Source organism: Aphis gossypii, chromosome 1 (genome assembly GCF_020184175.1).
Source record: "Aphis gossypii isolate Hap1 chromosome 1, ASM2018417v2, whole genome shotgun sequence".
Lineage (NCBI taxonomy): Eukaryota > Metazoa > Arthropoda > Insecta > Hemiptera > Aphididae > Aphis > Aphis gossypii.
In genome coordinates, this window is record NC_065530.1 from 17469965 (window position 1) to 17489647 (window position 19683).

The window sequence follows — 19683 nt, forward strand, 5'->3', positions numbered from 1 at the left end:
TGCCTCACCTGAAAATTTGGTCTGGCTACGGGCCTGCATATATAGTCTTATTAATCAATCAATACGCTAAAGCATGGTCCTATCTTAGGAGTATCAAATGGGTTTACGATGTGTACGGCGTTTATAAACTCAAAAGATTTCCTAAAACCATGAGAAATTGTTGGAATATCTCATCATGGAGTCAGATCTGACACATTTGCACCTCACCACATTTTTCTAATGAAATCGGTTATTCGTCATCTACTGTTATAACCTACATGTTAGTAATTATTTATTTTTGAAAAATAATAAATAAAATGATATTGTAGATGCACATCACCTATAGGTAGCAGTTGGAAAATAGAATAATATTATTATACTTTATAGTTTTTATACCTATGTTAAACCCGCGAACACATCATGAAGGCACGCTCCATGGACATAATATAATATTATCCTTTTCGTGTGATATTGATATATATATTTATTATGTATAGTATATGCCATATTATTATGTTCTATGCTTATATTATGTATTATTATAGCCTATATAGACGATCGCACGAGACCAGCAGAAGAACCCTAAACTTTTTTCGGGTTACCTTGGTCGTTAAATATTTTATTATGAGTTTTGGTATATTATTCTGGTTTGCTCGGAAAATCTAGAAAACTGGCCGTATTGTATATACTTATGCTGCCCCCCGAAATCGGAGTCTGCTTACACCTGTGTATTTATAGTATTATATAGGTACATTTTATAACGCATAAAATGTTTACCACGCACGTTGAATTAAATTATACGTAAATCATGTTTTTTCACTCGAAAAAAGTTTTAATTACAAATAAAGTGTTACAACCATCTATAAACGAGTAAAACGTATAATATAACACATAACACGAGATACTGTAATAACTGTAATAATGTACAAACAATAATAATAATAATAATAATACAAAAAATATGATCAATATAGTAATAATAATTAATAATAAGTAGGAAATAAAAATAGTAAGATTTTTACAAAAAGAAAAAAGAATTACTACAAGATAAAATAAGTAAATAAATAAAGTATAATTTAATAGGTGTCATTGATAAATAATAGATATAAGGAATTCTTTTATTTAGGCATATTTAATTATTTTATTTATTGATTACTTGATTACTTGATCTCCTAGCATTGCTTAAGTACCTATAAGTAACGTTTAGTACTATCTTTATACTTAGCTTATTTTATTAGTTTGTGGTTGAACTTTTATCAGAGTATAATATATCTATAGGTGATTATTAGGTGGTTATTCACAGCACAAATACATTACATTACATTACATTTGCAATCATGAATCAAATTGCTTTGTTAAGATAATAAAATATTTTCAACGTCCTTTTTTAATACTATTTAATGTTCTCGAGTTTAAATAGATTTATATTATGTAAAAAATTACAAGTGTTACAATTTTAAGACAAACTTATATGGGTAACAAAAATAAATATATTAAATTTATCTTCCCAATTTCGACTATATTTTATAATATACTACTTAAAACAGCCACAACTGTAAGTTTTTAATCTATAATACATACAAGTGTAGAATGTATATTTTGTATACAAATCTTAATCATAAAAGTTTATTGTTACAAGAGAATACTGTACATTTATTTAGATTATTATTCAACGGACAACGAGTAAAAATATTATACCGATGGGACTTAAATTTTACACTTACAATATTTGAGATACTCTATATATCTACTATTAATCTTGTTTATAATACATTTAACTTAATATTTTTAATTTTACTTATAATTTTATAAGTTTTATTTGTAAATTAAATGTATTAGAGTTAACTGAATTATTGCACTAAAGTATAAACGGTGTTATATCGATACGATTTGACAATTCTAGCTATAGCAACACAAGTTGAAGTTTAAAATATGTTATTGTTGTAAATTAAAAACATTAATAATTTGAAACCGGAACGTTCAGTTAAAACTTAAAGCGTTACATTTATTTTAAACGTATTATTAAATCACCGTACATTTTCGTTTACAATTGATTATAATAATAATAATAATAAAATGTCAATATAAGTATATAAAGTCGTATATATTGACTATAGGTACAGCGTATCATAATAATAAATAAATAAAATAATATATACATGTAACTAATAGTAAATTAAAGTTATTTTTATAGTCAAGTATATAGGTAGGTAGGTCAATAGTGTTCAATTTTCATCATTATAAATCGTAGGTAGGTATACTATTTTTATTTTTTAATGACTAGATTATTGTATTTATAATATAAGATGAAGAGAACAAAAAACAATATAAATTATTATTAGGTATTTGGTAGGTAACTCATACTCATAATTTATTTGAAATCATAGTTTTTAAATTTCAACCCGTGGTTTTAAAACTAAATATTTTTAATTCATGCTATAGGTACCTATAAAATATCATATAAATATCGAAACACAGCAAGAAAGGTGACACAATTAAAAATTAACTGTTTTTGCCGCAATGCTATATGCGAATTCGTCTAAAAGTAAAACTGATAAAACTGCTGTACGGTGCAGGACAAATTTAAAGTCAGAGATAATAACATGACGATTTTTGTGCACGCGGGGGTAAATCAATAAAATCATATGTATTTATTAGTAACATAACATAATATGATTTTCATTTTTTGAATTGTGTCACTTTTTTCACCAAAATGTTGACAGTATAATAATATATATTCATATAAAAACAATAAAAAAAAGACACGCCTAATGTTAAACAATCTCTTGGTCTCTACTAATGGCTTCAGCGTGTTTTTTAGCTTTTAACCGCAAGTCAGCTATGCTGGAATTTTTGGTTAACAGTCTATCTTGATGTAATGCTGCAAGAGCAGCTAGACTTAGACCACCCGGAGGATATGGAGCAGGGCACAGAACACCTCTTCCCATGGCCACTGCATAATGCAACTGCAATAAACATATATTTCTCTCTGATTTCACAGTTAATATATTTCACGGTTATACAGGAATTACTGCACAATTTTTGTGAATCGTTGCGCGTTTTATAGTACGTTGAAATTTTTTTTAAATTTTTCTCAACTATGGTTTGTTCAAAATTTCAAATGTTAAATGCAATCGATAATATCACTAACAATTACCTGTTGAGCGGCCGTTAAGATTGCTGGATCGAACGCAGAAAAAGCAGCCGCAGCTGCAGCCGAAGAATTGAATTGCAACTGCGGCAGTCTTGGAACGTTCACGTACGGGGCCACTCGACACGGCTCTAGGGGCGTAGATACGTTTTGGTGCATCATTAGGCCTGTAAAAATATTATTAAATCACAATAATACACACCGCAGAGAACATATAGTTGAAAAGAATATTTAATGACTTAATAGTTTAAATTTCATATTTTATAAAATAGAAAAGTAATATATTAGACAATAGACAGTTCAATGATACGGTATTACGGTCGGACTCTATTCGTGCAGTCTTTGACTGAATAAACTATATGTTGTGGAGAGTAAAATACGAATGTATTCAAGAGTCAAGTCTAAAATATTACGCATATACCTATGAAATCACAAAATTAGTATAATAGGTACCAAACTTATGAGGGATGATTCTATACATATTAGCTTATCCTTATAGAGCGATATAATTTATTATCAGTCCACATCTAAAATCAAAATCATAATTACGCCCGCCCACGAAACTGATGTGTGTATTGTGTACTGTATAGCTGTATAATTATGTATGTACAAATGCTAAATAAAATGTTACATAATTAATCGATAAAGTATTGATAGGTGTCACGTTTAACTTTAAAGTTTACAAATGTTTTGTGTATGTACTTTTTTTAAATGTTTCAATGGTTTCTGCCTTGCTTTGTTAACGACGAACATCGTATTTGCCATTCGTTATCATTAAGATTTAAACTTTTATGCTTTTTGTTATTTAATGCGCTCTATAATACCTTCTAAGTTATTTTTTTTTTCAATTCTGAGTGAGGCATCAATGATGTTCATTTATCAATGAAATCATGTGTGTTTTTATATTATTGTAAAATAAACCTATAAACATGTATAAACTACAGAGAGGAAATTGAAAATTTAAAACAGATAACATTCAAAATATTTTTTTGAATTCAATATAGACGGTTCATAAGTATATAACTGATAGGTTTACTTATATTAATTCAAGAATACCGAACTGTAATAGTACAATAATTGTTTTTCGAATGCATTTTTTCTTATTTTCTATACCATCAATCCAGCATACATCATAATAATAGCTACCTAACAAATTTTTCAATAATTTCAAAAACCATATGTATTGTTACGAATAAATATTACTTTGTTTAAAGTTATGATTTACAAAGTCGTACATCACCCGTGCAAACTCACAGCAGTACAAAAAAAAAATGGATAACACGGAGCAACGTCACATTTTAACATTGAACTACAATGTTTGTACGATCAGAACGATAAAATATAATATATACCTAGACAGTATCGTCTAGAACACATACACATCAGTGCATTACGGACATTATTGGACGACTGTGTGTGCCGCATGTATGTCACTGGACGAGACGGTCAATAATAAATTATTATCAGTGCACCGATTGTGACAATAATAATAATAATAATAATAAGGGCGCTCGCACTCACATGTACACGCATATGGGATGTTTTGCACGGATCACGGAGGGATTACAAATAATCTGGACCCGTACATAATAATATATATATACAGTTGTCGCTTAATCAAGTTAAGTGTGTGTGCGGCGCAACGAGTGATTGTCACCCGATTGCACCCCAGTGAGCGATTAGGAGAACTGTTCTGCTGCAGCGGACCATCACTCCCTCTCCTCCGTCTGCTTTGCTCGCTAAACGGTAGTACGGTACACAAACACACAATAATATACAGGGTGATTTATCAAGCGTGCTTACCCCATTTTTTTTATTTAATAATGAATTTATTGAAAATCCAATTTTAGTAAATCTTAAATATACGTATACTTAAAGACCATATTATTTTCAATTTTTTGAGATTAGGTAGGTACGTCTTGTACTACGCAATTATAATAGGAGTGACCTGTGACACTACCTACAAAATATTCTGTTTTTCAAATGAGAACCCTTCTTTTTTACCGTAGATTATTTAGTAGATAATTTTTTAGAAAATTTTGTTGTATCTAATTGAAAATTCGAACTAGACTTATTTCTAAGTATTATTACAACGTTTGTATTATGGATAATACAGTGTTTAAAAATGGTTTTATAAAATTGTAAAACGAAGTAGTTACTATAGATTCTATTCAATAATTACACACAGACCATTTTTATAAACTATAAAATATGAAAACAGATTAATAAAATTACTAAAATTTCCAAATTATACTATAGCATTATACCATTTAGTCCCATATTGTCCTATCATTCAAATCCATTATCTTTACTAGTTTAGCAAAATTAAATAACTCAGAAATAACTTATTAATATTGTTCAAATTTTAACTGTGGTATGTAAACATTTTCAGAAAAATTATTCACTAAATAATTTACAGGGATTACCTACTGGAATTTTCAGTTGAATAACAGAAGTTTGTATCTTCATAGGACACTCAAGGAGTGTAAAAAAACCTTAAGAATATGGTCTTTTGACACTTAGTGTATTTAAGATATCTAAAAATCAGATTTTGAACAAATGAAGTATTGAAAAATAAAAATGGAGTGTCATGCTTTGTGAATCACTCTATATATAGATAATAACGCATTTGCAAACTTCCATACAGCATAACCGTACTAGGGTGACTGTGACTGCTCATGTGGGAGAGACTGTTTATTTGTTTTTTATTTTTCACTAATTCGATTTCAATTTTTCTCCGTGATCCAGTCGTATGCGCACTTACACCATTGCGATCACGACGACGACTGTTATATACTTATATATATAACATAAATTGGTACAATGATATTATATATAATATATATAGAATAAAGATAGATACAAGTCATATTTTCACATCAAAAACGGCCTCAAGATCACAATCGACGGTCGCAGATTTAACATCAACATTTTAATATTTTATTATAATATATTACAGATTTAAGATGATATTTCTTGTAGTTTGTGCGAATTACAGTCATATAATTCGTATTTTTTTGAGATTTTCATTTCATATTTGTACATTCCTACTAATGATATAGTCGTTGTAGTCGTACCTTTTATACGACTTATTAATGTCTTTACCATCCGTTAATAGTTGTTTAAGTTGTCTATAAGTAAAATATATTCACGTGTGGCGGGTCAGTGTATCACAATTGTGCCAGTAATAAGAATTTTGAAATTAATTATTAAGAATAAATTTTGTTTATATTTACAGTATTATTGCAGTATATGGTGTCCGTTTAATGTTTTTATGCGGGAACTGGTAACGCTAAATAGGGAGTATAAAATAATTTTAAATAGATTCAATATTTTAGACCTATTTACATATCTTGATTTTTTTTTATAAATATGCCTGCAAGTGTAAATAGCAAACGATTTATATTTAAAATATAAGACTAAGAACAAACGATAAATTTATATGTTTTAGTTGAATATTATGATGTTAACGTCGAAGACCGTAATGTCAAACACGATTTTAGACTGATATTTTTTTCAACACCTGCTCACTTAATAATATATAAACACGTTTAAAAATATCAACATAAGTAAAATCAAGTTAATTGATTATTATGCTGCGCACTAAACAAATATTTGTAGCCACCGTATACTTATTATTATTTAACGGATTTTACAAAAATATTGTATTAGTATTATACTAATAGAACATATATACATTATAATAGAACATTTACAAGTTCTAAGCACGCGCCCTTGTAAATATTATAATTGTATAATGTATATAAATTTTCATCATCGGAACAATAGTCACCCTGCTTATCGGATAAGCCTTTGCCCCCGCTCAGATTTAATATAATTCGTTCGTTGTCGTTGTTTTGTGCACCCGAAAAAAATTATTCTTACATTATTAATATTAATGACCGACCATAAAACGTGTTGCGGTACGTTAATCGCGTTTGTATACGATTATATATACATATAATATATACACGAGTGTGCGTGCTGGTTGGCGAGTATAATACTATCCCCCGTCGGACATTAAAATGAAATTATCTTTCTCGTTTATTTTTTTCATTTCTAAATGACAAGTGCGATTTTTATTCCAGAGTGACTGTGAATATTATGTACATTTATCCACTATAATCACTGCTGTATACCTATATAGTAATGATTTCGCTCGTGGTTTTCGTGTGTTTTAAAGTATATTTCATTATTAATATTCGAATAAAACGACACCTAATACGTCATAATTTATTAAATAAAATATCTATATACTAGGTGTTCGTATAGTCAACAAGATATTATGATAACGTAAGTGTTATAGATATAAACTAGATTATACCTTTCCTTTCCATTTGGAAATTGTATATAATATTATATTATATTTATTTATATAATAAATGGTTCATACGTTTTAAAATCTATAAATTTAGAATAGAAAAAAAAGTTAATATTTTTTTTTTGAAAAACCAACAGCCATTTCAAATATTTAGCTGCAGATAGTGACAGTGGTAATAAATTAATAATAATTTTCATCGAAACAGTATTAATAATGTTTTATTCTTATATTGAAAATCTATTATTATACGGGTGATTTTCAAATTTTAAGTGTTCATATTTCAATGTCATCATCCTAAAGTTTTACGATGAAAAAAAGTAACACAATGGTATACGATTTATGCAAAGACGCTATTTAAAAACAGATTTGTTATTATAATAATTTTAAAAATAATGATTTTCTTGCTTTTGAGCGGAGAACCTATCAAGACATTTTAATTTTATCGTTTTGAAATACACTAAATAGTAAATACACTTGTTTTTATGTAGTTTAAAATGTTTATATTAAAAGTGCTATGTTTGGTTGTTTTCAAACTATAGTCTATAAGCATATTATACATAAAAAGATATATAAATATAGTTCATACGTAAATAATAAGTATAGTGAAAATATTTGTAAAATAATAATTCTTGTATATAATTCTACAATTTATTTAAAAAAATTTTAAATTGAAAAATTACTTTTGGTTTCTTTCAAATTTCAAAATTATATAATATACTTATTAAAAGTACACAGGTAATATAAAACAATATAATTGTGTAATACGATATTTTTTCATTATGAAAATACTTTATACTAGGTTTAATAGATAATCTAGTTTAGAATTTTCAATGAAAGCTAGAGGGTTAGAGGTCAATCAATATAGTCATATAGTTTTATGAGAAGCAATAATAAAATTACCAATAAGTGTTAACGTTTTTTAGATTACTGCATAACCATTTAATGGTTTGAAATTTTGAATAATTAACTCTAATATGGTATTGGTACCTAATTTCCTGTCACCGTGATTACTTGTCGCAGTTTCATTTTTAATGCGCTTAGGTACATTTAGGTACGTAAAAATAAACAAATAAATTATTTTTTCTATGTACTATTGTATATTGTATGAAAAATAGAATAGTAAAATCATACCTTTATGCATTTGACTTTCATGTTTTCGGCATTTGGCCCGCCTGTTTTGAAACCATACCTAAAAATGTTTAACATTTTAATGATACCTATACATATACATTTCTTATAATTAAATGATATAAACTATCTGTGATTTAATATGGTAGAATTAAAAATTTCTTTTTAAAAACAAAAATCTTTATATAAAAGAAGAGTATTTTTGTAGGTATCAGTTATGTTTGAATTTCATCCTTTGTAGTTTGTACATTTTTACTAACCCTATTGTTTTTTTTTCATATATAAAGTACATCAAAGGTTGATATTTTAACGATTTTTATAATATTTTATTATTATTTTTGTCTAATTTATAGTATAAAACTAACTTGTACTCTGGCTTCGCTTAGACCGAGACGTTGACTAAGCTCTTCTCTCATAAATGCATCGGGGTAGTGGGTTTCATCAAAAAGTCTTTCGAGTTCGTTGAGCTGTTCAAGAGTGAAGTTTGTCCTACTTCTTCTCTGCTTATTGGACGGACCATTTAACTGTTTACTGCTACTGTTTTTTGAACCATCGAATGTTTGACGGTAGTCTTCTACGCCATCTTCTTTAGGATCTTTGAAATCTAAAATGTTCATTTCAATTACAAATAGATTGTTATTCAATGTTTCAGGTTAAATAAATAATATGCAAAAACTTTATATTATTTGATAAGAATATTGAAGTAATATAGTATACCTAATGAATGATAAATTAATTTTTATGATTTTCAAACTATTTTTCTGTTAGTTGTTATATTATACCTACCTAAAAGGGTTATTGTTTTAAAATACATTTGCATTTTTAATTAGGCTTAATTTATATACTATTGTTCTAAAGTTCAGTTTTTTCTTTAGTTATATAATTTATAATACGCAAACTCAACATTTAAATGTATATATATATATATATATATATATATATCTGTTTTCTGTTATAAGCATCATTTTTAGAGATTTAATTATTTATACATTTTTCGTGGTTAACGGTTAATTGTTCTGTTTTGAAACACATTTAGTTTTTAAGAATTTTGCATCAAGATAAATAATAGAATGGTGAGTTAGGAATAATTTAGCAAAACAAATAATTTACAGAATAAATTAATATTGTGGTAACCATTTTACGGCTAAATTAAATTCAAAGTTGTGTATTCATTATACCTAATTTAATATATATTTATTGTGCTAACAAAAACAAATATTACTATAATTTATATTTTAGGTATTCTCATTTAAATATATTGAGTTATTGACTCATGATTAATTTTTTTTATGTTTCTTGTGAAATGTGAAAAATAAAATAAAATGTAATATTCTTATGTTAGTTCTGATGAATTAAATCGAATATGGTATAAATTAATATTAGGAATGAACCTTTCTATATTTTTATATATACGCGCAATTATGAAACTGTATAGGTTTATACATATATATATATATATATATATATTATATACCAATGGCATATGCATATGGTATATTAGTATTTAGTAGGTGTATATAAGTTTCCATTTAGAAAATGATATTGTCTTAAATAAAATAAAACCATTAAACTACTGATGTGTTTTAATATTTTTTTCATTACTTATAAATTATAATAATGTGTATTAACATGGGTATTATACTTCTTGTTTTGTACATTAGGTAATACATTCGAATAAACTAAAATATGATGATTATAATATAATTACGTTTAGTGTACGATTAGCAATATAGGTACTTTATATTCTAACAATTATACTGTTAACTTGCCAATAATACTAATTGATTACCGTTTTTATTATGACCTTTTTTTGTAGCTTAAGGTTTTAAGTACCGGATACTAGAGGGGTTTATAATAAAAAAAAAACAAAAATAAAATAAAATTAATTCGAATATGTGCATTTAATACCATTTGGCAAATTAAACACGCGCGCAACATAGCTATTAAAAGCTTAACGTAATCGTTTTCTTTATTTCATTATTCATTTCCATCTTCCACGTTTTCTCTCTCACTCTCTCTAAATTTCCTTCCTCCCTCTATTTTTACACTGTGATTTGCAGCTACTTAAATGGGTCTAACAAATTAATTGGGGTTCCGCCTATCAAATCGATTACATTCAAATCGTATTTAGTATAAGTGTACCTGCATTTAATGTAGTACACTTTTGCAAATCGTTTGAGTAAAATTTGCATGATTGATTTTTATTTTTATTACTGTGCCTACTATGTACTTAAATATAGTTAGTAGGTACTTAATAATTTCTAATACAAAAGTAAAACATACAATATATATTATTTTATTATGCATTTTAAGTTGAATTAATATTAAACTAAAAGGTGATATAATATAATATTTTGTTAATTTACATAATTAAAAATTCTTAATTTATGTTGTTAATAGCTACACATGTTGGGAAATCATGTATGATCACTCATTTTGATCCGTGTTATATGGTGCATTATTATTAATTTGAAAACAATAAAAAATCATTTAAAAACGATCTCAAATTTTTATGAATATATTGTCTGTCATTTACATTTGGGAAACCTAAGATTAGATAATATAAGTAAAAGTAATTTTAAATTCGTATTTATTGTTTTACTATATTGATTTTATTTTCATTAATGTCCAATTAGAGTTCATGTCTATTTTTAGTTAAAGAAGTCAAATTATTTTCAAAATCTTTCTAATGAATTAAATTACAAAATATATTTATGTACACATTAAAGTATTTATAAAATATATTATGTATACGATCTACGCAGACTACCTCGTAATAAATACATAGATAGGAAAAGGCTATTTAGGAAACAGAATTAATATAAACGCCATTGTTTATTTTAGTTATTATTTATTAGTGCAATAATTTAATAATAACATTCAATACCAAATTAAATCAACTTAAATTTGAATAAATATACTTAAGTGTTTTTTTTTTTTTTTTAATAAATGAATGTTGACTTAAAAATAACTAGATTTACTTATATAGAATGTAGATGCAAAAGCATAGTGGATAAATAAAATATTAAAGTTTATGTGATAAATATTTATTTACTTGAAAATAGAAATTCAATATTTTGTTTAAAATTTGTAACACATTGATGTACATAATAAAAATGTATTGCAGTTGGCCAAAAATGTACTTTATTTCATATTTCAGGTTGAAAATGGTATGGTTATTAAACCACAGATAAAAAGTTAAGTTTATTGCAGTAATTATATGAGTACATTATTGATAAAAGAAGAATAGTAATTGTTAATAGTTTGGACGAAATAAATTAAAATAAAGTAGTGAGATAAAAAAGAAAAAAAATGAAAAAAAAAGTGAGTATACGAAAAGTAGATGTATTGTTATATAAATATATATATATAGAGAGTAAACCCTTTGTACAAGTCTACGATTTTTATTATGAAATAAAATTACGACGATGAGACGCTTTGTTGGAGTTACGGGGCAATTAATTTAAGTCTGTAGCCCTGAAGTACTCTGGGGTGTAGTTACGAAGTCCCGCCCCGCAGTCGAAGAGGCCTTAAGACGTTTTATTCCTCTCCCTCCTCGTAGCACCGTTTGGCTCACCACCCTGCGACTGTGCATCTGTTATGTCTCGGATTAGTCTAATCCCATTACTTTAATTAAGAGAAAGGAAGACAGAAAGGAAAACCACCCTACGTTCGTCGCTATGTCGTAAGTACCTGTATATTAAATATATATAAACTATTTTATTTTTTTACACCTCGTTCCAATCGTTCACACCTATAATAATCATATATATTTCAGTTATCTGATCCATTTACAATTAATATAAATATCCAGAAATATGTTATGAATTTATTTTAAATATGCTGGTTCTATAATGAAATAGAAAGTTTAATATTTTTTTTTTACAATTTGTACATAATCCATCAATACTTATGAGTTATGATTAACAAATGAGTGTGATTCTTGTTAAGAAGAATGTTATACCAGAACTTTTTTCACGAAATTAACAATTTATTTATTGAAAACTAATGAAATATTATAAGCTATTATAATATTATTATTTCATATACAATAATAGTTATTAACTATTAAGAACTAAGTTTTCTGGCCACGACACCATTTTTGAGATTTCCAGGTACTACATATACGTATTATTTTAATATTTGATGTATGTCCTTTAATTAGACTTGTTAGACTTTATTGTAAAATTTTGAAGAATATTTAACTGCAATTTTTGTAGTATATAGTTTAGCTACCTAACCGTATATTAGTTTTATTGTCTTCACCAATCATTACAATTATTAGTGATTCGCAAAGTGGCAATGGTGTTAACAGTTGACTGTTAAATAACATATATTGGATAGAAGTTAGCAATAGAATGGTAAGAAAATTGATAATTGAGGAGTGGAGTTTTAAATTTAAATTACTGTTTTCGACTTTAAAAATCTTGTTTATTGCAGTCCCTGCGTATATATTTAGTTTAATATCAATAATATCTATTCTTATTTTAAGCTTTTGCACCGTGATTTGTGTGTTCTTACTTTCCATCGCTTCAATAGTTCAATGTTAAAAATATCAAAATGTGTACGTAGATTAGGTAATAGGTATTAGGAATACATATACGCGTATGTAGCACGACATTGAAAATTGCTAAAATTTGCTCTCTTTTTAATTTAAAAATATCAAATAGATCATAGACGAGACGTATACCTACGTATATATACATTATATGTGTAATAAATTAATAAATAATAATATTATATTATTATTAAATTTTTAGTATACGTCTCGTCTATGATCTATTATATTTGATATTTTTAAATTAAAAATGGGAGCAAATTTTAGCAATTTTCAATATAGTGCTGCATACGTGTTTATGTATTATATTATGTATATTAGAATACAATATAATAAAAATGTTGTAAATCGAAAATATCCACGAAAATACAATGGTAACATAAATTATAATAATCGTTATTGTCAACGGATGCCGCAACACGACTTTAATAATTATACACATTGCAGTGTTTTGTATATGTGTTATGTTATTATCAATTCCCCCATGAGATGTTCTCCGATAATAATTGGTAACAATAATTTTCAGGGTTTATTCAGGTCTGTGTGTGTACATATACCGCAATGGAGTTCGTACACACACACACACACACATTGCATCCTACAGTAGTAGTTACATTCATTAATGTACGCAGTCAAGTATAATTCAATCTCGCCGAATATTACACTATACTGCTATATAATATGTATATACATGCGTCGTATACGATAAAAATTTTGTAATACGATTAACCCGAGCCGGGGACGATAATAATGATTTCGAGCCACCGTGTATACAATATAATATAATATACAGTGCACACGTTTATTTTACTGGGCGTGTATTGTGTGATGGTGAAAAAAACAACAATAAATTCGCCCGTGTAACCGACCTCGGATTAATAAAACGAATAAAAACGGTGCGAAGACGCAACAGCGGTGATGAGGGGGTGGAAAAAAATCCAATTTGGTATTTTTGCCGCTCACTGGTAAAACTATATATACGGTTCTAATGAAATTCGGTGGACGCAGCGCACTCAATCACCCTCACCGACCAAAACAACTTTTATTTATATATAGGTACAACTGAACGCGATTCCCCCCGTTTTTTTTTTTTAAAAAAAAACAAGCATAAAAATAAAAAATACATTCCCATTATTAAATTTTTTTTTATTATTATTATTATTACCGAACCGACACAACATTTCGGTTGATATTTACCGCTAAGGAATAAAAATAATAATAGCACATTTATACTGGTCAGATTATCTGCAGATAATACTGAACAAACGGATTTTCCATGATACAGTAGCTTAGAAGCTATGTATATTGTATATATTAAGTTATAAGCTATTTACAGTTATCAAAGTTCCATATTACTCGTACATAATATATATATTATAATAAATTGATTTTATTACAATAAATACCTATATTAAAAACAATTAATACAGTATTTGATTGGATAAATTTTTTTTTGTTTTTAAATGGTACTGAGAAAACTTGTGTAAAAATGTAATTTAAATTAACGTTAAAACGGGTTTTTAAATTTTTAGTTGTCTATGGTATATATAATTGTAGGTTATTGTTTTTAACACTTTTTAATATTTAATATCAGCTATCAACGTATATTTACGTCAATAGTCATTGATGCAACTTAGCAGGGGGCGCGTAGATTAATTTTAGCAGTCCCAGCTATCAGCTATCTAGTTCCAAAATATTAAAAATTAATAATTTTGTTTTTACTCATTATTACCAATATTATATTTTATACATTATAACTAACTGTTAATCATAGCTCGTAGAAATGTTTTGCCCAACGATGATTGGTGATATTTGATAATGAAAAATTATTATAATAGATTGTAAAATTCTGCTCGAATAATTTTTTTTGATAAAATAATGTACATAATATCATAGTTAGTAATGACTAATGAATTATAGATACCTGCGTGGCTATATAAAGACTATAGAATAAACATAAATAATAAAATATTAATTATGTAAAGTAAATAAAATCCTTCCTTGCAATAAACAGATTACATTATACATATGATTATGAAAATTGTTATATTGTTATTAGCTCATAAGTTGTTTTAATATTATTTATAGCAGGCCACAATAATTGAGGTTTATAAATTATAATTATATAAGGGTTGAATATTATAAATTACTTTTAACTATTTATTTTATACTGTTCCGCCACTGCTTTATTTCAATATGTTACAAATACCTATATTACATAGTTGTTCATAGTTTTTGACTTATAATCATTTAATTGAATATATTATGTATACAATCATAATATTTAACCAAAAATCAAAAAAAAAAAAAAAAAAATTAAGAACTAAAATAAACCATAATGCTTTAAATAGAGGTATAATCGATGGTTGTTTCTTTTAAATCTCGATTTATGTTTTGATTATACGACTTTATAAAATAATAATTATTTATTAATAAAGTTTGCTGGTGTTTTATAATTTTAAAATACACATTTTTATGGCAATGAATTAGTATCTATATATTCAAAGTACCATTTTTATCTATCTTAATTAATAAGATAATAGAACCTATAATATAAAGTTATTTTAACTTCTACTATGTTGATATAGAACTGGTATATTAGTTATACGTATTATAATTTATAATTGTATTGCAATTAGGTAGGTATATCATAATTCATAATATAACATTAAACTCGTAAAGGTATCTATTACTAAATTCTAACGGTTTTAATAATATTTAAATCACTTAAGAGGACTCAACATGTCATTTTCAATTTAATTTGTTTATTAAAATTTTAAATCTATTTGTTGTGGAAAAAAGCCACATGGGCAATAATTCTAATTAAAAAACTAAATTGTCATAATAAAATTAAGTTTTTTTTTCCATTTGATATCACTTTTACAAAATAGTTATACAAGTTTGAAAAACCCTATTGTCTATTTCATAATAATTATGGTATTAAAAAAATAAAAATGATTTTGTTGAAACAAAGTTTTATATTTTTATGTTGACAATTTGAAGAGGAAGAGATTTTTTTCACGCGAACTATTTTTTTCATTATTTATTTGGTTTTATCACCAAAAAAGTAAATAATAACTGCAGTACAGTATCTAAATATATTTTAAGATTTAAAATTTTATTTTTTCTCAAAGTAGCATTATAATCGCTTTTATTAAATCACCTAAAAAGTGCGCGTGTACAGGCGTTCTTTTAAGTAGATTATTGAACTTCTATAATGAAGATTGAAATAGTTGATTCATTAGGTTAGTTATGTATCCATTACCAATGAAAATAATAACAATAATAATAATTGAATGTTTCTTGATAGCAGAAAAATGAAAACGTTATTGAAAACACCTCATGTTAATGAAAAATTTTCATGTAGGTATATTAAACCGTTTGCTTAAACTTATACAGAGTTCTGTAGTTCTATTAAAGCTGGTACATACCGTTAGTATTTAGGCGTACTGTAAATGTAACGCCGACACGCCGTAATGTAACAAAGTTCGTGTTCACTTGAATGTAACCAGTATGTACGTTTAGGGTCAAGCACTATACATTGTATCGGTTATCTGTATCGCTGGTCCATCGACCAGATCGTTTATTCATATGTTTATTTATATTCGTTATATTTAAAAAAACGAAAAAGATGGTTGCAAACAAATTTAATGAAGTTTAGGACATATGTAGGGGATTAGATTGTCTTTAGCAACAGAAAATAAGTGGACAGTACAGAAATTTCATTATAATGTCATCTATTGATTTTGAATATTTAATAAATTTGATGGGTCTAAACATTTCAAAATGAGATATAAATTTCCGAAAAGCCATTTTTTTGCAAGAAAGGTTAGCTGTTACGTTATGATTTTTAGCTTAACATCATGGTGAAAAGTTATATCCATAGAAATATTAATACATGGACTATGCGTTCCCTATAGCTTACACCCTGCTATTGTTTGTCAAGAGCCAATATTATCGAAAAGAGATAGTTAATGACTGTGGATATGATGGGACCTTAAGTGTTATTTTTTTTTCCAAAAAACATGTAGTAATTATTGCTGTTGAACTATTTTCTCTCCATCGATATTAATGGCTATACACATTTCATATATTATAATAATCTATAGTTAAATTTATATGCGATATATTTTTAACAACGTTTACTCCTGGACCTTTCTCTCTCTTTCTGTTATAAGTCCATTTCTTTACAGATCTATGGTTATATTGGTTACACGGACATTTCGTAGATTTCCAAGTATTGTCACATATTTGTCTACAGTGTTCATATAATATAACTAGATGTTATTGAAAATCAACCAACACGATCGAAATCTTTAAAGTTTAGAGCGTCAACCTGCAACTATTATCTAATATAATAAAAGATACCAAATTTTAGTGGATACATTTTATGTGAATACCACGTAGATATTTTATCTATATTAATAAAAGGAAATGTTTGTATGTGTATGTAAGCGATCCATAGCCAAGTATATCGCACTCATGAACCATGAGTTCTGGAATTTGGTACACAGCTTATCCTATACCCGAAACCCGAAGACGTGTTTTTGGCTTCAAAATGTTCAGATTTTGCAGTTTAAAGAATGGTTCACACTGAGACTTGTTAGTTTACGAAAAATTAATTTGTTTGCTTGTATATAGGATTGTCATTGGTTATATTATATGGTATAAAATAGTTATTATAACCGTATATAACTTAAAACCTACATTTTAAACTTGGTCAAAACCCAAATGAACGTGTTAAATATTTTTGTACATACATTTAACGAATTTTAAGATTTGGTAAATCCATAGGCATTATTTCAGTCCACGACTCATGGGTAACGTTTCGGTGTAGCTATAATTATTAATAAATATATCAACTGCCTACATAAAACAAGAGTCCTATCCACTGCAGTTTTAGAAAGATTATCATAATATTTTCGTCGGTGTAATAGATACAACTTGATCCGTAGCATAATATAGCCCTATACTTTAACCATTTGTGCAGTTTACATTTGAGTGAAAGTTAATTTAAGATAAAGGATATGATTTGTGACGGAGAACGTCGTGTCGTGCTAGTGCGTATTATTATAATTTATAATATACATCGAATTTTAATCGACAGATTTTGTGCGAAAATCACGTACAGATTATGACACGACGTGCATTACGATCTAACGCGATCGCAGATGCGTCGGGGCACGTACCTGCGGCGGCTGCGGCTGCGGCGGCGGCGGCAGTGATTCCGGCGATCAGCGCCCGGCGATGGTCCGACGGCGAGGGCGACGCGCGTGCATGTGGCGATTTCACCGTCGCGCCGGACGATCGTCGATCTCCGTCGTTTTCGTCGTCTTCGTCGTCGTTGTTGTTGTTGTTGCGACTGTTATTGTTATTGTTGTTGTTGTTGTTGTTGTTGTGTCCGTGAACGTGTCCTACGGCGATTTGGCGCTGCTGCAAGAGCGCGATCGGCGACGGAGGCTGTACGGGCGATCCGGGAGGCGATCTCGAGTCGTCCGGGTCGATCACCGGCGACAGCGAAGACGCTCGCGAGTCCATCGGCGGCGGTGCGTTGTGGCTAAGGGCGCGACGGCGACAACGGTCCGCGTGCACTACGGGTCTGAGATGAACAGGGAGAACGGCGCGTGCAGCAGCGGCAGCAGCGGCAGCAGAGCGGGCGACGACAACGCGAATCTCTTCAACTGGTCCACGCGGCTGCGGCGGAAGCGGTAACGCGTTATCACTCGATTACACGGCGATTGCGCGCACCATTTCCACCCTCTCCAACCCCCTTCGACCGTTATCGACACTCAATCGGAATATAATGCTTATGTGTGTTTGTAAGTGCGCGCACGCCCCCCACCGCGCGATATGTACATATTATATATCAACGCGTTTTATGTATATAAACAATACACACACACACACACACACACACACACACACACACACACACACACACACACACACACACACACACACACATATGTATATATATACGGACAGAGATTCCTCCTGTATTTAAATATACATATAACATAAGTATAGAAATTTCGGCATACCATTACACGTACACGTAATGTGCGTGCGACGCGCCAAACGTCCGTCCCCTAACCGTTCGCGGTTGCCGGGGTGACGATCGCGCAGGGGGTGGTCGGGATCTCTTACCCCGTCGGGGGGCCGTACGGTTTAACGGACGGCCATTGGGCGTATGGGCGGCGCCCGCGACGGCGGTTTATTTATTAAGTGCGATGCGGATCGGAGGGGCCCAATTCATTATCGACAAATGATCGCCGCCGCCTCGGCCCGCTCCGTGCGCCGCCGGGCCCGACCGCGTCGGGGCGAAACGAATTTGTCACTCTCGCTCTTCTTACACCGCACACGCCGTTCGCGTACGTTTTTGCACCGCCGCCGAACCTTTATATTATCGTACTGCACCTATATACGTACACGTGATATATATATATATGCGATGCGTGTACATACGAGACTTACACGCTGTAACGTTTACAATAATATATTATTGCGCATTGCCCGTTTCCGGGAACGCGTTATATATGCAGACGA

The 19683-nt window shown here is 28.9% G+C and overlaps 1 protein-coding gene across 1 annotated transcript; it reads right to left on the minus strand.

The window, feature by feature from the left end:
* Positions 1–623: 623 nt before the first annotated feature.
* Positions 624–18947, minus strand: LOC114126788 (short stature homeobox protein 2-like). The gene is made up of 5 exons (XM_050197668.1): positions 18327–18947; positions 8945–9183; positions 8583–8640; positions 3137–3297; positions 624–2945 (listed from the first exon to the last, which is right to left on the minus strand). Exons 1-5 carry the CDS (start codon positions 18673–18675, stop codon positions 2754–2756), a joined length of 999 nt encoding a protein of 332 aa, XP_050053625.1. The 5' UTR covers positions 18676–18947; the 3' UTR covers positions 624–2753.
* Between the last annotated feature and the right edge of the window lie 736 nt (positions 18948–19683).